This window comes from Myotis daubentonii, chromosome 3 (genome assembly GCF_963259705.1).
Source record: "Myotis daubentonii chromosome 3, mMyoDau2.1, whole genome shotgun sequence".
Taxonomy (NCBI): Eukaryota; Metazoa; Chordata; class Mammalia; order Chiroptera; family Vespertilionidae; genus Myotis; species Myotis daubentonii.
The window spans coordinates 37,211,471-37,232,654 of record NC_081842.1 but is presented as its reverse complement, the minus strand read 5'-3'; the positions used below and the strand labels follow the sequence as shown (position 1 = coordinate 37,232,654).

The window sequence follows — 21,184 nt, the reverse complement described above, 5'->3', positions numbered from 1 at the left end:
TATACTTTTTAAAAACCTTTTTATTGATTTCAGAAAGGGAGGAAAGGGGAGATAGAAACGTCAATGATGAGAATCATTGATCTGCTGCCTTCTGCACGCCCCCTACTGGGAATCAGGCCCGCAACCTGGGCATGTGCCCTTGACCAGAATCGAACCCAGGACCCTTCAGTCCACAGGCTGATTTTCTGTCCACTGAGCCAAACCAGCTAGGGCTATACTTTTTTTAGTGTACTCTTTTTCTTCCCCTCCCCCATCAAAATTAATGAATATTATTAAGGTATGACAACCTTATTTGGTACTCCCTTTTTAATGAACTTATTTTATTCCTCTTCTCTCTTTCTGGGAGGGAGGGAGGACACTAAAAAACAGTGTTCCTAAAGTAAACATCCTTAGGAACTTTGTTTTTTGTTTTCATATATATATATATATATATACACACATACATACATATACACACACACATTCTCTCTCTCTCTCTCTCTCTCTCTCTCTCTCTCTCTCTCTCTCTCTCTCTCTCTCTCTCTCTCTCTCTCTCTCGTTGCCATTGCTTGTAGTCCTGAGTGCATTCTCTTTGGAAAATTAAGGCTGTTAGAGACCAGCTTCATGGTTCAGTTGGTGGGAAAGGGATCACAGCCCTTCGGAACCTTACCACTTAACACAAGTGATGAGGCTGTTCAAATCTGCAGGACAGTGTGGATCTGCACTGTTAAGAGAAGGACATGTGCTATGACAGTAGTGCTTCTGTACCACAGCCTCCACACCTTTCTACAGCTTTGCATAGTGGAATTTGGTAAGAAATGGAATGCAATCTGTAATTTGCCTGCGAAGCCTAGTCTTCACAATATCATTCTTTGTATTAATGGAGTTCTATATTATTACAGTGTTCAGGGCCTAGACCAGTGTCAGGCATGGGTTAGCACTTGGTAAATGTTTGTTGAATGAATGATAAATTAAATTACAGTAAAATTATTGAATCAAGTGGGTGTATCTAGAAAGAATCCATTTATAGAGGTAGTATCAAGAACAATTACAATTTTCACTCTTTGTTCTATTAGATTCCATATGTTTTATCAAAACTAGAACTTCTGCATGAGGATGCTTGTCTTCTAAGTATCATTTTTGTTTATTAGGCATAAATTTACTGAATACCTAATATGTATTCCAACATGAACGTAATAAAAGCCATGTTACTATCTGAACAGTAACATGTTCAGATAGTAACATGTGGTTTAAGAAGTCTGTTTCCTCAGGGGAAGATTGCAAAAGAGATTAACATTAGTATTGCCAAGAGGAAATACATTTTTAGACTATCAGGTCTCAAACATTTTGGTCTTAGTACCACGTTATGTTCTTAATTTATTAATGACTCTGAAGAACTTTTGTTTATGTGAGTGATAACTATTGATATTTGCTGCATCAGAAAATAAAATGAAATTTTGTATTACTAACACATTTTAACATAACAGTAAACCTATCCATATTATATTTTATGAAAAGCAGGTATTTTTCAAAACGAAAATTTTTATGAAAAGAGTGGCATTGTTTTACATTTTTTAAATCTCTATTAATTGCTGGCTTAATCGAAGACAGCTGGGTTCTCACATCTGCTTTTGCAGCCACATATTGAAATATGTTATTGTAATTGAAATATATGAAAGCTGGCCTTACAGAGATAAACAGTTGAAGTATTTCAAATCAAAATAAAATTTTATTTTAACACATTCTTTGTGGGTAGTTTTTATCATGTGCTAACAGGTGGTGTCGGCCATTTTTGCTTATTTTTTGTGCAAATGGCAACGTTCAGTAAAATTACGATAGCTTTAGTTTACATATTTATACGTTACCCGCATTCTACCGCTAGTCTATAAAAAACGTATTAATACGTGTCCCGCGCCGCTCTACCACCAGTCAACGTAAAATGTATAAATACGTTTCCTGCATACAATGTGTTAAAAATAAATTTGGATGTTCTTCTTTGATACTATACCAAATACTATACAGGCAGATAGTTTCCTAAGGGTTAGTTTTTTGTTTGTTTGTTTAATCCTCACCCGAGGATTTTTCAATGATTTTTAGAGAGAGTGTAAGAGAGAGGGAAAGATAGAGAGAAATACTGGTGTGATAGAAACGACATCAATTAATTGCCTCCTGCATACGACTTGACCATGGCCCAGGCTGGGAAGGAGCCTGCAACTGAGGTACATGTCCTTGACGGGAATCAAACCTGGGACCCTCCGGTCAGCAGTCCAGCTCTCTATCCACTGAGCAAAACCGGCTAGGGCAGGGGTGGGCAAACTTTTTGACTTGAGGGCCACAATGGATTCTTAAACTGGACCGGAGGGCCGGAACAAAAGCATGGATGGAGTGTTTGTGTGAACTAATATAAATTCAAAGTAAACATCATTACATAAAAGGGTACGGTCTGTTTTTTTTTTTTAGTTTTATTCATTTCAAAAGGGCTGGATCTGGCCTGCAAGCCGTAGTTTGCCCACGGCTGGGCTAGGGCAAGGGTTAGTTTTAATGCAAGATTTGAAATTGTATCTGAACTTTTTGTATTCCATTCATTAAAAGCCATAGGTCTCTCTTGAACTTTCATAATTTTGTACTGGTCATTGGGAAAATATTTGTTCACTGAGTTCTGCAGGTCTTCCATATGTTCATTATGCAATAAAAAATCAGACTAATTAATATCACCATTAATCTCATAGAGTATTGGGAATCTCTCAAATTCATGGTGGCTGATAAAATTTCCCAATTCTAATGTTCCCTTAAAAGCTTAAGTTTTACCCTCCCAACATTTACCACTAGTTGGCTTATTTAAAATGACAGTTTCACTTTATTTGCAAGAAAATGTCTGTCAGATTCTAATCTGAAAAGCCATACTTTGTAAGTTGTTCTTTAAAGTAAAAGTGGCATAAGGTGATTGCGGGGAGGGCGAAGGGGGAGGTGGGAGGTGGAAGAGGGTATGGAGGGGATAAATGGTGATGGACAGTGAACAATTGACTTGGGGTGGTGAACATACAATACAGCTGCAGAAATGTGCACCTGAAACCTGTATAGTTTTGTTAACTACTGTCACCCTAATAAATTCAATGAAAAGGAACAATATGTTAATAAAAGTAAGCATTTTGGTTTTGGCTGCTTCATCAAGGAAATTCTTCAGTGAAGAATTTTTGTGGATCATGGTAATGAAGAATATGACTGCTAATAAAATAAGGTGTTCCTGCCTTGATTTACCACTATTATCTTATAACATCAGTGCAAATGTCAATTCAGTGAAAAAGGCAAGTAATAATTTCTTAGTATAAAAATAATTTTCACCCTGAGGACCCCTTAATAAAACTCTTGGGAACCCCAGGGGTCTACACACCTCACTTTGAGACCTAATTTCTATCCTATCTAATAATAGACAAACATGGTAATTGACCATACCTACGCTACGCTTCCCATCGGCTAATCAGCAAGATATGCAAATTAACTGCCAACAAAGATGGCAGCCGGCAGCCACGCAGCTGAAGCGAGCAGGAGGCTTGCTTGCTCCAGTGATGGAGGAAGCCAAGGTTCCCCACGTGCCGCCACCCAGCTCTGAACTCCGGAAGCAACAATGTTTCAATTATAGAAGCTAAACAAACCCCAGATACTGGCTTTCAGCCGGCCATGGCCTCAGAGCTTAGAGCGCCAGTGATGGCAACAGAGTTTCGATTATAGAAGCTAAACAAACCCAGATACCTGCTTTCAGCCAGCCGCGGCCTCAGAACTGGAGCAAGCAGAGCAGCAACAATGTTTCAATTATAGATGCCAAACAAATCCCAGATATCTGCTTTCAGCCAGCCAAAGCCTCAGAGCTGGATCTAGGCCTCAGAGCTGGAGCTGGCTCTCAGCTCCAGTCACAGCTATAGAAGGTAAATAAATCCCAGAATTAAAAAAAAAAAAAAAAAAAGAGGCTGGGAGCTTCAGTCGCCCGCCAGACTGAAAACGGCCCTCAGCCCCTCACCCAGACTGGCTAGGCACCCCAGTGGGGACCCCCACCCTGAAGGGGTGTGACCAACTACAAACAGCCATCTGTCCATCATCCAGGCTGGCTAGGCAGCAAGTGGGACCCTCACCCTGATCCGGATCACCCTTCAGGGCAAACCATCTGGCCCCCACCCGTGCACCAGGCCTCTGTCCTATATAGTAACAGGGTAATATGCAAACTGACCCTAACAGCAGAAAGAGTGGTCACTATGACACACACTGACCACCAGGGGGCAGATGCTCAATGCATGAGCTGCCCTCTGGTGGTCAGTGCGCTCTCACAGGGGGGAGCTCTGCTCAGCCACAAGTCAGGCTGACGGCTACCAGTACAGCAGTGCTGGTGGGAGCCTCTCCTGCCTCCTCAGCAGCACTAAGAATGTCTGACTGCAGCTTAGGTCTGCTCCCCACTGGCAAATGTACATCCCCCGAGGGCTCAAGGGCTGCCAGAGGAATGTCTGATTGCCATCTTAGGCCCAATCCCCCCGGGGAGCCGGCCTAAGCCAGCAAGTGGTCACCCCCGAGCTGTCCCAGACTGCGAGAGGGCACAGGCTGGGCTGAGGGACCCCCTACCCACAAGTGCACAAATTTTTGTGCACCAGGCCTCTAGTCTATAATAATCCTATCTAATAAAAGAGAAACATGGTAATTAGCGTACGTCCACTACCCTTCCCATTGGCTAATCAGGGCAATATGCAAATTAACTGCCAGCCAAGATGGCGGCCGGCAGCCAGGCAGCTTGAAACTAACATGAGGCTTGCTTGCTTCAGTGACGGAGGAAACCAACGTTCCCCGACTGCCTTGCCGGCCTCTGAGCTTGCAGTTTGAAACATAGTTACAAATATAGAAGCTAAACAAAACCCCGGAAACCTACTTTCAGATAGCCAGGATCGGAGATGTAGTTGATACAGTGTTTCGATTATAGAACACAAACAAACCAGATACCTGCTTTCAGCAGCAGAGGCCTCGGAGCTGGAGCCTCAGAGCTGAATCTGGCCCAGAATAAAAAAAAGAAAAGAAAAAAAGGCACAGTTGGGAGCTTCAGTTACCCGCCAGCCTGAAAACAGCCCTCAGCCCCTCACTCAGACAGGCCAGGCACCCCAGTTGGGACCCCCACCCTGAAGGGTGTGTGACCAGCTGCAAACAGCCACCATCCCCTCACCCAGGCTGGCTAGGCACCCCAGTGGGGACCCCCACCCTGATCCAGGACACCCTTCAGGGCAAACCAGCCGGCCCCCACCCATGCACCAGGCCTCTATCCTATATAGTAAAAGGGCTATATGCCTCCCAGCACCAGGATCAGCGGATCTGCAAGGCCTCCCAGCACCGGGATCAGGGTGACAGGGCAGCACCCAAACCCCCTGATCGCCCTGGGGCTCTGTGTGTGACAGGGGGCGGGGCCACAACCTCCCTATCCTCCCTGCTCTGTTCGTGACAGAAAGGCGCCCCAACCCCCTGATCAGCCCTGCTCTGTGCCTGATAGGGGGGAGCTCCCCAAACCCCTGATCGCCCGACGGCTCTGTGTGTGACAGTGTGCGGCGCTCCAACCTGCCCCCCCCCCCCCCACCCCCACAGGCCCTGCTCTGTGTGTGATGGGGTAGAGCCATAACCTCCCTGCTCTGCCCTGAGTGTGACAGTGGCGGCGCCCCAACCCCCTGATCGGCCCTGCTCTGTGTGTGATAGAGGGCAGCACCCCAACCCCCTGATCGACCCTGCTCTGTGCGTGACAGCGGGGAGTTCCCCAAACCCCTGATTGACCCTGCTCTGTGCGTGACAGCGGGGAGCTCCCCAACCTCCTGATCGGCCCTGCTCTGTGCGTGACAGCGTATGGAGCCCCAACCCCTTGATTGGCCCTGCTCTGTGCGTGACAGGGGGTGGCGCTGCAACCTCCCCATCGACCCTGCCTTGAGTGTGACAGGGGGCGATGCCCCAACCCCCCAATTGGCCCTACCGTGAGTGTGACTCAGGGTGGCATCGCAACCTCCTGATCCGCCCTGCTCTGTGCATGACAGGGGGCGGCGCCCCAACTCCCCAATCGGCCCTCCTCTGAGCCTGACCAGGGGCTGCACCTAGGGATTGGGCCTGCCCTCTGCCACCCGGGAGCAGGCCTAAGCCAGCAGGTCGTTATCTCCCGAGCGGTCCCAGACTGCGAGAGGGCACAGGCCGGGCTGAGGGATTTCCCCCCTCCCCCTTGAGTGCATAAATTTTTGTGCACTGGGCCTTTAGTCTATAATAATAAAAGCATAATATGCTATTTAGACCAGACGTCCTTCCAGACGAAGCCAGGGCTGCGAGTGAAGCCCAGGTCCCGGGTACCTTTCAGCAGCCGGAGGGAAGCCCGGGTCCAGGTGCCAGAGAGAAGCCGGTGCCGGCAGCTGGGGGAAGGAAGGCCTATTCTTGCATGAATTTCGAGCATAGCGCCTCTAGTACTAAATAAAAAGCAAATCAACTGTGACTCAGGCTTGACAAAAATAATAACTCTGGTTTTAGTTTTGAGCACCTTAAATAGTGTTAGCAGTCAAGTACATTTACTATGAAATGGAAAGTATCTTTTAAAAAGATACTGCTAAAAATAGGTGTTTGTAGTTGGCGAGTCTATAACTTGACTGGATTGATTATTTACAAAGGAGGACACCACAGGACCTCCTTTGATTAAGGAGTGTTGCCCTTGATTTGTTCCTACCTGCTTTTTTTTTTTTTTAAAGAAAATCTAGTAGGATAGTACTGCTGTTTTTTCTTACACTGTGAAACTGAGCTAGGAGACATTCATGGTTGATTTCCCTCATTCTTTCCCCAATAAAACTTGAAAGCCTACTTCACTTCATGCCTGTCATCAATTTCTACTCCATTTGCTTTTGCCTTTGCCTTTGCCTTCCACATTTACTAATAGCTGGCGTGTCTGTGTGTGCATGTGCATGTGTGCTCATGCATGCTTGTGTGCCCGCGCGTGCGTGTTTACATACTCATGTCTGTATCAGTCTGTTATCTGAGGATTAAACTTGGTTTAAATTGTCTTCACTTGATTTGAGCAGCTTTGATTGCCATTGGAATGAATGATGATCTCTTCTTTACGTTTTTTCCTCATACTTGGGACACTTGATCTATATTAATCAAACCTTTCTGCTATCAGAACAATCTTCTGCATATTTTTACTTCTGCCCCAGAGTTTGCCCAGTATAACCAATTCATGAACACTTGTTTTGATTCACTAGGGTCCACTAGCCTTCATTTTGTCTACTTAGTTTTTTCTCTTGAATCAAGTAATACCTATTTCTTACCTAATAAACTTTTATAAAGGTGGTTCTAGGTAGTTACATCTGGTACCCTTTTCTCTTTATTTTGCGTATATAATTTCTCAGTTTTAAGCAGAGTTTCCATCCATTCATGTGATTGTCCTTTTAAAGTTCTAGCTGTTTCTTTCATATTCTCATAGCATATCTGTTCCAAAGCTAGAATAAGTTTATTTTAATCGAGAAAATTTTGTTATTTTTCTTGTTTCTTCCCAAACTCAGAACTTTTCCTTCTAGTGGTAGGGGACCACCTTCTTACTTTATTTTCATACCTGACTTGAGTTTCTAGACTTTTCCTTCAGACACTGACAATGGTTTACGTTAAGTCCTATGACTTATTGCTGCTCAATAATTAAAAAATATGTGCCAGAAATTTGATCTACCTCTGTTCCTTTAGTGTTTTGATATCTTGTCCGTTTTCATTCCTCTGTCAGTGTATCTTGACTTTAATTTTATTTAATCATTCAACATATATTTATTGCGTCATGTAGTTTTATATTTTAAAGGGATCTTAGAAGACATCTGAGTAAACAACCACTCCTTTATATGTTTGGGAAGTTAAGTCCACATCTATGGGCAGTGAGGCAGCTCATCAGAGGCCTCTGGGTATAAAAGGAAATAGGGCAATAGTTAATGTCAGTTGAATTTAAATTAAGGGTGATTTGGATTGGTTGCTAGTTTACTGTTCTCAGTATAGTTTTGCTGAGACTTAAATTGCCTAATTGAGATTCAGAATTAGTATTCCCTTTCATCAAATCAATGGCAAGTGTTAATGTTCTGTAAACACCATTTTTGTTTTGTGAAAACCACAAGGTATTGTGGGCTGTACTAAAATAGGCAATAGGTTGGATTTGACACATGGCCATAGTTTGCAGAACCTGGTCACAGGTGAAACAATGATTGCCATTAGGAGTCTATTGCTAATGAATAATGATTTGATATACACCTTGCCTGTGATACACCTTGCAAATGATATACATTTGCCTATGTCTTTATGTAAGTCACTGTTTATAAATGATAGTTGGTCCTAATAAGCATCATACTTAATAAGTACTTAAATGTTTCTTAATGAAGTGGGCTCATTTGTTTTCCTTTTCCCTAATTCTGAGCTCTGACAGTTTAAAAAATTTTGTAATATACTTCTGTAGGTAATGCCTATTAAAATCGCTATATGACCTGGTACTCTGTATTGGCCTGCAAGGTTCATATCTAATACCCTATATACTTGTACTGACTAGAATCATTGAAGTTTAGAAGTGAAAGAGATCCTCTACTTCGATTTTTTTCATTTCATAGATGAGGAACAGGCCTAGAAAATTTATGATTTGTCTGAAATCACATAGGCTACCTGAGATCTTGTTTCTCTATTATGTTATCTTTAATTTATATCTGCAAGCTCTGGATTAGAATGAAAAAGTGAAGGAAAAGTAATTTAGAAGTTAATCCCTTCCAAGTTGTAATCATACTTGAAATTCTTAACATTTACCAACTTTGGACTTTTGATGATCATTAATATGATAACAAAGCAAAATAATCAAAAGGAGAAATTTTCACAGCACAAAAATTACTATAACTATTTTTTAAAAAAGATAAATGTTGTTATCCTTTACATAAAATGTCCACATTGCTAGGCACACACTTAAGAAAATTATTGAGCCCTAGCCAGTTTGGCTCAGTGGATAGAGCCTTTGCCTGTGGACTGAAGGATCCCAGGTTCAATTCCTGCCAAGGGCACATGCCCAGGTTGTAGGCTCGATCCCCAGTAGGGAGTGTGCAGGAGGCAGCCAATCAGTGATTCTCTCTCATCACTGATGTTTCTCTCTCTCTCTCCCTCTCCCTTCCTCTCTGAAATCAATAAAAATATATTTTAAAAAATTATCAAAAAGATGATCATGTGTCAAAATTGGAACATTAAAACCTATGCCAGAGTCTGACCATTTTCCTTCACAAGCTATTTTGTCTGCTTTTTTATTTAAAGGTGCATATTTCTCTTAGGGCAGGGTTGTACTATAGATTTTTTATTGGGACATAATATTCAAATTATTAAAGATACCACCTTAAAAAACTTACTGATTTACTATAAAAGGATATATTCTCCTATAGAATAGTGTAAGAGTTATGAGATTGGCTCTTTAAAAATATAGCTTAAACTCAGCATTTATCCTAATGTTAAGAATGGTAGAATTTTGTTGTTGTTATGAAGAAATACACTACTTTGCTTCTCTTTGGACTTAATGTTACAGGCAGCCATGAAAAGATACTCTTAAAATGGTTGACAGATAAACCATAGTTGTAGTTTAGGGCTAATACATAAGAAAAGTAAATAAGCTTTTGTTATAAATGTTTTAAGATATCAGCCAAGTAATTTGATTTTGTACTGTTTTTGTTTTAGTTTAATTAGTATTATATTAAAAATAAGCTGAAATATGTATTTCATTTAGAGTTTAGTGTTTCTTCTCGAGATTATCCGATTGTTTCTAAATCCTAATGTTGTAACTTTACAGTTTACAAAAGTAATTTGGTAAACATGATTTCATTTAGTCTAGTAAAATTTTGTACAACCTTATAGGATTTAGCATTGCAAAAATTGAGAATGTATTTTATGCACATTTTAAGGTATATTGCCAAAGACTTCAAAGCTGAGTCTTAAAATATACCTTTCTTCATTGTGCCATATTTTATACAAACAAAGCATTATTACCTAACTGTGGTAGAATTTTAATTACTGTTTTTGATGAGGTGGTGAATTAAGGGTAATGCATTTTTGGTACTGCTCCTGAGAATGTTTTGTGGCGGTAGGGAGCATAGGAGAATTGGGCAGTGGGGATGGGGGCAGAAGATTATAAAATAACATATTCTGTTACTCTCATCATCCTTGATAATTACAGAACAGGATGGGTTCCTAAAGATAGAGAGAGGCAAATTGAAAGGCAGATCCTAGCAACTGTGAACTTAATAATTTTAAAGGCCTCTAATGAATGATCAAACAGAGCTTTTAAGAATTTGTGATATAAGATGGGTGTATATGAGTTTGACAGGGCTGCCATAACAAATGGCCACAGATTGGATGGCTTAAGCAACAGAAATTTATTTTCTTACAGTTCTAGAAGTTGGAAGTCCAAGATGAAGGTGCCAGTGCATGTGGTATTTTTTTAAGGCCTCTCTCCTTGACTTGCCAATGGCTGCCTTCTCTCTGTTGTCACATGGCCTTTCCTCTGTGCACATGCATCCTGGTGTCTCTTCTCTTATAAGAGCATCATTCATATTGGGACCATATTCAGATTGGCCTCATTTTAACTTAATCACCTCTAAAGATCTTGTCACCAAATGAAGTCCCATTCTGAGGTGCTGGAAGTAAGGGCTTCATAATAGGAATTCTATGCAGCCCATCGAGTTCATACCCACCATGACTTCCCGAATGGATAAATTGATTTAATCTCTCTCCTCACTCTTATTTCCCCACCACATACACTTTTTGTTGTTGTTGTTATTGTTGTTATGATAGTTTGGTATTTTCACAGTGTGTTTTGGTTTTAACAAGACTATTTGACAGTTTTTTATAACTCAATGGGTCGCAGGGCAGCAGCTGAACTATTATTTTGCTTCAGATCAGATGGAGAATTCAGCCCCAACAAACAAAATAAATTTGTGTTTAGAGGCTGTTATATTTAGCAGGGTATTGTAGTGGTCTGTTTGTGACTACAGAGACTGGCTGACCAGTTAGGACTGCTGTTCATATCTTACTGAGTCGTTGGCAGTTTATATCATAACTTGGAATTAGGAACTTCTTAGGACCCTTTAGTGCTAAGAATTACTTTATTTAGCTGTGTCTTCAACATCTATCAGAATACCTGGCACATTGGAAGTCCTGAAATGAAGTATTGACTGAGTGAATAAAATAAATCTGTTAAAAAAAATAGTGCTTTAATGCATTTCTCCCCATCATCTTTGTAAATAACATGACCATTTTAGTGTTTACTTTTCACTGGTCACTACCTCACTCCATAAATGCATCTGATCAGCATTTGTTTGGATTGGTTTATTACCCCCAAAGTGCAGTAAGTACTTTAGCCCCCGCATTATCCATGGTTTCACTTTCCATGCTTTCAGTTACTCGTGGCCAACCAGTCTAACAGTATTAAATAGAAAATTCCAAAAATAAACAATTCATTAATTGTAAATTGTGCGCCATTCTGAGTAGTGTGATGAAATCTCATGCCATCTTGCTCTGTGCTGCCTGGGATGTGAATCATCCCCCTTTGTCCAGCGTCTCCACGCTGTGTATGCTCCCTGCCCGTCAGTCACTTCATAGCCATCTTGCTGATTAGATCCACTCATGGTATCGCAGTGCTTTTATTTAATAATGACCCCAAATTGCAAAAGTAATGAAGCTGGCAATTCAGATATGCCAAAGAGAAGCCATAAAGTGCTTCATTTAAGTCAGTGGTTCTCATCCTTCCTAATGCCGCAACCCTTTAATACAGTTCCTCATGTTGTGGTGACCCCCAGTTTCATTGTTACAAATTGAACATAATTAAAGCATAGTGATTAATCACAAAAACAATATGTAATTACATATGTGTTTTCCGAAGGTCTTAGGCGACCCCTGTGAAAGGGTCGTTCACCCCCCAAAGGGGTCGCGACCCACAGGTTAAGGACCGCTGCTTTAAATGAAAAAGTGAAAGTTCTCAATGTAATACACAAAGGGAAAAAATCCTATGCTGAGGTTGCTAAGATCTATCCTAAGAATGTATTTTCTATATGAAAAATTGTGAAGAGGGAAATAGAAATTTGTGCTAATTTTGCAGGTGTGTATACAGGGTTTGGTACCATCTGGGTTTTCAGGCACTGAAGTTCTTGGAATGTGTCCCCGTGGATATTGAACATTCAGGTGATTAATTGTACTCTTTTAGTTAATTTTTTTGGCAAAGTCCCTTTCTTTCTTTTTTTTAAATTAAATCTTTATTGTTCAGATTATTACATTAGTTACTCTTTTTTCCCACCATAACTCCCCTCCACCCAATTCCCACCTCACCCTCCGCCCTCACTCCCCACCCACTGTCCTCATCCATAGGTGCACGATTATTGTCCAATCTCTTCCCTCACCCCACCCCCCCCCCCAAGAATAGTCAGTCCATTCCCTTTCTATGTCCCCGATTCTATTACAATCACTAGTTCATACTGTTCATCAGATTATTTATTCACTTGATTTTTAGATTCACTTGTTGATAGATGTGTATTTGTTGTTCATAATTTGTATCTTTACCTTTTTCTTCTTCTTCCTCTTCTTAAAGGATACCTTTCAGCATTTCATATAATACTGGTTTGGTGGTGATGAACTCCTTTAGCTTTTTCTTATCTGTGAAGCTCTTTATGTGGCCTTCACTTCTGAATGATAGCTTTGCTGGATAAAATAGTCTTGGTTGTAGGTTCTTGGTATTCATCACTTTGAATATTTCTTGCCACTCCCTTCTGGCCTGCAAAGTTTCTGTTGAGAAATCAGCTGACAGTCGTATGGGTACTCCCTTGTAGGTAACTGATTTTCTTTCTCTTGATGCTTTTAGGATTCTCTCTTTGTCTTTTGCTCTTGGCATTTTAATTATGATGTGTCTTGGTGTGGTCCTCTTTGGATTCCTTTTGTTTGGGGTTCTCTGCGCTTCCTGGACTTGTAAGTCTATTTCTTTCACCAGGTAGGGGAAGTTTTCTGTCATTATTTCTTCAAAGAGGTTTTCAATATCTTGCTCTCTCTCTTCTTCTGGCACTCCTGTAATTCGGATGTTGGTACGCTTGAAGCTGTCCCAGAGGCTCCTTACACTATCTTTGTATTTTTGGATTCCTTTTTCATTTTTCTTTTCCGGTTGGGTGTTTTTTGCTTCTTCGTATTTCAAATCTTTGACTTGATTCTTGCGATCTTCTGGTCTGCTGTTGGGAGTCTGTATGATGTTCTTTATTTCAGTCAGTGTATGCTTAATTTCTAGTTGATTCTTTATCACAACATCGAGGGTCTCATTAGATTTCTTGAGGATCTCACTACATTTATTGGCGGTCTCACCAGTCTTTTCGAGGGCCTTATTAAATTTATCGGCAGCTTCTAGACAGTTCTTTAAAGACCTTAAAAGTGTGGTTTTGAACTCTATATCCAGCAGTTTGCTTTCCTCCAATTCTGTTGTTTGTGTCCTGTTTCCTTGTCTCGGCATTTTCTATGCTTCGCTGTGTTGATAGAGTGCCTTTCTGTGCTAAGTGTCCCAGTTACCTGAGGTAGACACTCTTGGTGCACCCCCTTGTGGGCTTTGTGCACAGTCTTGTTGTAATTAAGCCTTGATTGTTGTAGTTATCACTGTGAGGAATTGGCCTCCAGGCCAATTGGCTGTGAGAATCAGCTGTGTCTGCAGTGGGAGAACTTCTGTGCTGGAGACACCCCTCTGGGGCTAGACTTGCTTCGATGGGGCTTTGGTGCTCCAAAGTCCCTTTCTTTATATCAAGATAGTTGTCACTCTTCCACCATGGTTTCTCATCTCAGTAAATAGAACTACCACCCATCCAGATGTCCTAAAAGAAACCTTTGAGTCTCCTTTTCCTCATCCCTGTGTCCAATCAATCACCTTGAGTCGACTTCCTAAGTACCTGGTGAATCCCAGTACTGCCCCCCAACTTCCAGTATAGTCCAGGTTTCTTGGTCTTCAGCTAGATTTCTGCAACCTATCCCTTTTCCAGTCCAGTTTCCTTCCAGTCTATTCTTCATATCACAGCCAGGATAATCTTTTTAAAGTTTAAATCAGTCCTTGCCAGATGGCTTCGTTGCATGGAATATTGTCTCATGCACCGAAAGGTTGTTGGATTGATTCCTGGTCAAGGCACATAGCTAGGTTGTGGGTTGCTCAGAGCATGTACCTGAGGCAACTAATCGATGTTTCTCTTTCCATAGATCCATCCCTCCCTCCCTCTCTCCCTCCCTCTCTAAAATAAATGAAAACATATCCTTGGGTGAGGATTAAAAAAAGTAAATCAGGTCATTCACCTACTGTCTTAAAACCTTGTCAGTGCATTCGTTTTCTCTAGGTGATGCTTTTAAGGCCCTGCAGAATACGGGTTTTGTTTCAAGCCTTAGTTCATGTTTTGTAACTCTTTCCTCATCCAGTCCTTTCCTTGACATTAGTGCTCACTGAATTGCTTCCATTCCTGCCTTCCTCCCCAAAACTTTCCTGTTCTCCCTTTGCTCCTGTCTGTCCTTCAGGTTGAAACACCAGGCTGTGTTCCCAGACTGCTAAATCAGTTAGGGTTTCCTCTGTGTGCACCCACTGGAAAATTCTTCCTACCTCCTTGTCTTTCTTCCTTTCTGAGCTATAAGCTGGATGATGCTTGGTCACCACTCTTTCCACAGTGTAGGGCAGTAGCAGTTCCTGTCACGGAGGAGCTTACTGAAATGTTTGGTTAATTTGTGATTTTAAAGTATCCTGTGAACTCTGCCTCATGAAGGGTCCATGATGTGGCAGAGCTATCCGCATGGGCCCTTAATGTTAGAACCGCTTTATTACTAGGTGTTAGTGTATCCTTTTTAAACACGGGACCAAGAAACTAGTCTGTGGACCAAATCTCACCTGTTAAGACTTAAGACTTTTATAAGGACTACAGCTAAGAAAGTTTTATTTTTAAATGCTTGGAAACAAATCAAAAGAAAAATATTTTATGACAACAAATCATATAACATTGAAATATCGGTGTCACTAAATAAAGTTTTATTGGAACATAATCACACTCAATTTGCTTGCATATTGTTTACTGCTGCTCTTGTGCTGTAGCCGCAGGGTTGGGTAGTATGTTTGTGTGTTGCAAATCCTAACATTTTCACTATCTGGCTCTGTACAAAGAAAGGTTGCTGAGTACTGCTTAAGTCACTCTTAAGAGACTTGAGAATGGATAAGTATCGTTAGCCATATTTAAGTTATATCTCAATTTCCTTTTTCCCCTTTCTCCTGGTTCTAGGTTTAAGGATGTACATTAAGATAAAAGCACATCATTTGAGTTTTCAGAATTGTATTCCAAACCCACTGCCTTAAAGACCTAGAGCTTTTGGAAACTTGAACATTACCAGATTAGATGTTGACAAAATTGAGACTTAAAATCCTATGAAATTATGTAGACACTAGAGGCCTGGTGCATGAAATTCGTGCGGGGAGGGGGGTGTCCCCCAGCCTGGCCTGCACCCTCTTCAATCCAGGAACCCCTCGGGGGATGTCCGACTGCCAGTTTGGACAGTCAGACATCCCTCTCGCAATCCAGGGCCACTGGCTCCTAACCACTCACCTGCCTAATGCCCCCAACTGCCCTCCCCTGCCAGCCTGGTCGTCCCCAATGGCTCTCTCCTGCCGGCCTGGTTGTCCTCAACTGTCCTCCCCTGCAGGCCACTTCACCTCCAACTGCCCTCCCCTGCTGTCCTGATCGCCCCTAACTGCCTCTGCCTTGGCTTTGTCCGGAAGGAAGTCAGATGTCCAGAATATGGCCGGTCAACCTGTTCTAATTAGCATGTTACCCTTTTATTATAGACTAGGGGCCCGGTGCACGAAATTCGTGCACTGGGTGTGTGTGTGGGGAGGGGAGTGTCCCTCAGCCCAGCCTGCCCTCTCTCACATACTGGGAGCCCTCAGGCGTTGACCCCCATCACCCTCCAATCGCAGGATCGGCCCCTTGCCCAGGCCTGATGCCTCCACCAGAGGTGTCAGGCTTGGACAGGGGACCCCCATCTCCCCCTGATCACTGGCTCTGGCCCCCGCCCAGGCCTGAGGCCTCTGGCCCAGGAATCATGCCTGGGCAGGGGACCCCCATCTCCCTCTGATCGCTTGCTCCACCCCCCGCCCAAGCCTGACGCCTCTGACCCAGGCTTCAGGCCTGGGCAAGGGGACCATCATATCCCCCCAATCCCCGGCTCCGCCCCCCACCCAGGCCTGATGCCTCGGCCAGAGGAGTTGACCCTCATCACCCTCCGATCACCAATCACCGGATCGGCCCCTTGACCAGGCCTGAGGCCTCTGGCAGAGGTGTCAGGCCTGGGCAGGGGACCCCCCGCTCCCCACGGTTGCAGGCTACGCCCCTGCCCAGGCCTAACGCCTCTGGCTGAGGCGTCCGGCCCGGGCAGCGGGGACCCGCAGCTGCAGCGGCCCCGCGATCGTGGGCTCCACTTTAGGCCCAGGCAAGGGACCCCCTAGCTCCCGGGACTGCCAGCTTCGACCGTGCCCAGCTCCCATCGCTGGCTCCACCCCTACTTCCTGCTATCACTGGCCAGGGCGGCAAAGGCGCCTGATTCTCCAATCATGGCTGGGGGGCAGGGCAAAGGCGACGCCTTTGCCCTGCCCCCAGCTCTTAGCTCCCCCCTGGGTTTCCGATCACTGTCAGTGGCAGGGGGCTTCTTCCTGCTTTCCCTTTCGCCTCCCTGCATTGTGCCTACATATGCAAATTAACCACCATCTTGTTGGCAGTTAACTGCCAATCTTAGTTGGCAGTTAACTGCCAATCATAGTTGGCGGTTAATTTGCATATAGCCCTGATTAGCCAATGAAAAGGGTATCGTCGTACGCCAATTACCATTTTTCTCTTTTATTAGATAGGATAGATTAAATAGGGTAGGATTGCTTAAATGGGGGGGGGGGAGCTTTTTCAGCAGGAGGAGATGCTCTTGGCAGACAAAAATACATAACCCCTATATCTTCATTGATAGCCAGCCATATGCACTATACTGCCAAACCAGTTATTAAAAAATTGAACCACTTTCTTACACCTTACACCAAATAGCTGGCGCCCTTAAAACCTCTCCACAGCCTCCACCTTAGGTTCTGCCTTTGCAGTTCACCCAGATTTGGTTCTGATTGGTCTGTTTCTATGCCAATCAGCATCAAAAGCTCTGTCTCCTAGGCAGCCATTGGCTCCTCTGGGAAATTTAGAACAGCTCCACCTTCACGTTGGCGCCAGCCCTTTAGTCACGCCCCCAGTCCGCTACTGGATGTATCTTTGGCCAATGCGGCACCTCAGGTCTGTGCTGGTGACAATTTTGAATTCTCAACCCTGACCTAACTTTCTTACAGTGCGAGCTCTGTGAAGGCAAGCATTTGTCCTGTTCATTCTTAGTTCACTCATGGACTTTACCTGTGCCTATGCATCTATGCTAGCACCGCATGGTGACTGGTCCAGCGGTCGTTTCTGTCGTCACGGTCATTGCCTTTTTTATATATAGATAACCTTATGTAGACACAATCGGCTCACTCCCTAATCCATCCCCAGCCAGTGGTCTAGAATGTTTCTTGTCTAAATAAATAATATTCTGATTCTTAAAATTTACTATTTTTACAGTTAAGGAGAAATAAAGGAACAACTTTTTATGCTGTTTGATATAATAATTAAAATGTGATGCTAAAGCCCTTTTATAAAATTTGAATCATTTTTGTCAGTATGTTATCTTGCAGAAAAATAGAACCAGCCATGTTTTGGTTGTATAATTTATTACTAACTGTTGGAAGTAACTTTATTTGTTAGGGTTCATTATGAGGCAATATAGAACCTTCTTTTTTTCATCATTTAATACAATCAAATGGTTTTTACAACATTGTTTACATTTTGTTTAAAAATATTTTATTGAGAAAATACTTAATTAACTTTGTTTTATTTTTAGGGTTATATCCTGTGTTGTGACCTCATGGTTTAAGTGGGAATAAAGATGAGTATAAGCAGTGATGAGGTCAACTTCTTGGTATATAGATACTTGCAAGAGTCAGGTGAGTACTTTCATAAAATAAATAGGCCTCCAATTATTTTAATATTCTCAAAATAACCTTTTATGCATTTGAAATTTGTATCAGTCCAAACTGTTGAACTTTGTATGTTTCCTTAAATGTCTGGACTGCCATTTTAAAGCTATGTGTTACTGCATGGTTTAACTCTCTGACTCTTTCAAATATGTTGGCATCATCTCAGGCAAATATTGGTAACAAATGGTTTGGCTTTCACTATTCAAATACCATTTTATAATTTGTTATGAAGTGAGATTATTGTACATAGAACATATAAACTCTCAGATGTCATCAATTTAATAATGTATATTTAGAATTCTTAGCTAAATGTTTTTGGTCCTAATTGTAGTTAGCATTTCAAAAGCTAAATTAGACATTTTTTCAGATTGTTTTCATAAGTATTATCCCAATTGATTAAGTGTATCTTTGACCTGAATTCTAACTAAATGTATTTATTGAGGGATAATTAGTAAACATAAATCATTGAAAGTCATTTGTAATAAATATTAAATAAATAAGTAATTATCTAAGTTTTCTAGACAGATTAATAGATGTTGTTATAAGTAGAAGGAAAACTATATGGGGAGATATGGGATGGATTAAGCCAAAAAAAAAAGTAACAGTCTAAGAAGTTAAGCTTGGGTTGGATGGGTCATAGGATGGTGGAAAAGATTGACTGCAATGTAAGTGCAGATTATTAGCATGAGATGGAATTATTCAGGGTTTAAATATGTCACACTGGAGTGGTTGAGTTTTAGAAATTATAGCCTAAATTTACTGCAAGGTTTAATAGTAAAGTGTGGTGTGGTATAAAAAATATAATTTTTGTAGTTGTGTGTGAGGGAAGATAGAAGGAATAGAATAGGACATTGAATTCTCAATTTTGGTTTTGAAACTCATTCTTCTTCTTAGGGCTCAGATAGTTGTCCTTTCTTGTATAGGAAGTGCAAACGTGGGCTCAGATCCTAGACCCCACTGCTTGCTGAGATGTTCTCAGCTGCACCCTGGTTGTGAGCTTTTTCTTATTCTCAAGTACCACCACTGTGCCTCTCTGGCCTGGAACACCTGGGAAAGTGATATCCAACAAGGGCAGGGAGGAGAAAAGGGAAAAGAAATGAAAGGAACCAGCTGATGCAAAATAACTTGCTATGAAGCGCTGAAATTAATAGATCTTGTTTTGTTTTGTTTTTGAAGGCAGATCCAGTGAGGACATCCATATAATATTTTGAATAAGATAAAAATGATTAATTAAGTGGGAAAAGGAACGACCTAGTGATTGTTACATATAAACATGTATGCGCATGTTTGGATATTGTTATGTAGTACTTTTGGGACAAAATGTAAAGAAATTGTTGGGCCAAAACAAAGTACTTTTTATGCCTTTGAGTCTGACCACTATTTAAGCCAGAGTTTTGAGGCCTTGGGAACTAAAGCAGAATATATTGTGAAGGATCAGTTGATGGGAAATATATTGCAGTGGCTTGTTAGGTGGTTTGTAAAGGCTGTTATTTAGGCTGAACCATATGAAACTGCTGTTTCAGGAGATCAGGAACAGTGGAATAGTGCAGCAGCACCCTGTGGTTCCACCCTTGCTGGTGAAATAGGGGAAGGTGAAGTTAGGGATGTTAAGGAACACTTGCATCTTCCTGCTTCCTCATGCCGCTACAAGAAAATTCAGCAAGTAAAGGGGACACTAAAATAATACTCTGGATTAATTTCTGAAAGAGTACCAAGTGACTAAATATTATCAAGTCTTCTTAAGAACAAAAAAAGAAAAAAACTTATTAAAGTTGCTGATGTTCTTAGAGAAAACCCTTATAAATTCCAAGTCTTAAGATGTGTTATGTTGCAGTAAAAATAAGGCAAGAATTATATTTTAAAAGGTTTTGTAAGATAGACTGATAGTTATCATATTAAGTCCTTTATAATTGTTTACTGTATTCTTAATTATTCTTTATGTATTCTTGAAAAGGTTTTATACTTTATATAGCGGTATACTGGTGATGAAGTATGATGTTAAGCCACATCACTGAAAATGTGAAACCAGCCCTTTCATAAAATTTGTAACTTTATAGGAGAAAATGAGACTCAAATGATGACATTTTTTATCCTCACCTGAGGCTATGTTTATTGCTTTGAGAGAGAGAGAGAGAGAGAGAGAGAGAGAGAGAGAGAGAGAGGCATTGATCTGTTGTCTTCCATATGCACGTTGACAAGGACTAGAACCCACAACCTTTTGGTGTATGGGAAGACACTCAAACCAACTGAGCCACCCTGCCAGGGCTCAACTGATGACATTTTGATTTACTGCACTTTTTCTAGGAATGCAACTTGTCATAAATTTAAGAATTGCCTAGACCAGAATTCTAAAGTTTGATCCTTGGACCGCCTGTATCAGAATTACTTAGAAAACAGTGGATGGGGCCCAAGAATCTGCATTTTACAAATGCTGCAGGTGATTCTAAGGCAGTGATGGCGAACCTTTTGAGCTCGGCATGTCAGCATTTTGAAAACCCTAACTTAACTCTGGTGCCGTGTCACATATAGAAATTTTTTGATATTTGCAACCATAGTAAAACAAAGATTTATATTTTTGATATTTATTTTATATATTTAAATGTCATTTAACAAAGAAAAGTCAACCAAAAAAATGAGTTCGCGTGTCATAGGTTCGCCATCACTGTTAAGGCATAATAAAGTTTGAAAGCCCCTGGTCTATATTAATTAGTTGTAGGACAATTGGAACTTGACAGACAAGTATGTAGCTGTTCACAATATCTTGAAAGAAAAATTATATCTAGTAACCATTTGAGAGAAAATAGAAACCATGAAATGTACACATTGAGAGTTGGAATGTGAGACTATCTCCTGAAGAGGTAGCTTCCAGTAAAAGTGGTATATTTGTATTTGTAGGTAAGGTTTTCCAGGAATGATGAGGCATGTTTATATCATAAAGGATACTATCAGACATTCTTTTGAAATTACTTCTAGAAATAGGAGATGGGAAAAGTTTAAAACATATATAGTTCTGTCAGGTTTCTGACAGAGCTCAGAATCTAACCCATCTCAGGACTTCCACTGCTCCAAAGGCTTGTTCTTGGT

The 21,184-nt window shown here is 41.5% G+C and overlaps 1 protein-coding gene across 5 annotated transcripts in view; it reads left to right on the top strand.

Annotated features, from left to right (window-relative positions):
- TBL1XR1 (TBL1X/Y related 1) overlaps nt 1-21,184 on the top strand; it is a 174,066-nt gene that overhangs the window by 113,331 nt on the left and 39,551 nt on the right. For 4 of the 5 annotated variants that reach the window (XM_059687075.1, XM_059687073.1, XM_059687072.1 and 1 more), the window contains one exon: nt 17,965-18,067. The exons of the other annotated variant lie outside the window; for it this stretch is intronic. In XM_059687075.1, coding sequence (XP_059543058.1) covers nt 18,010-18,067 — 58 coding nt within the window. In that variant the 5' untranslated portion in view covers nt 17,965-18,009. The remainder of the gene's footprint in view (nt 1-17,964; nt 18,068-21,184) is intronic. 5 annotated transcript variants of the gene reach the window in all.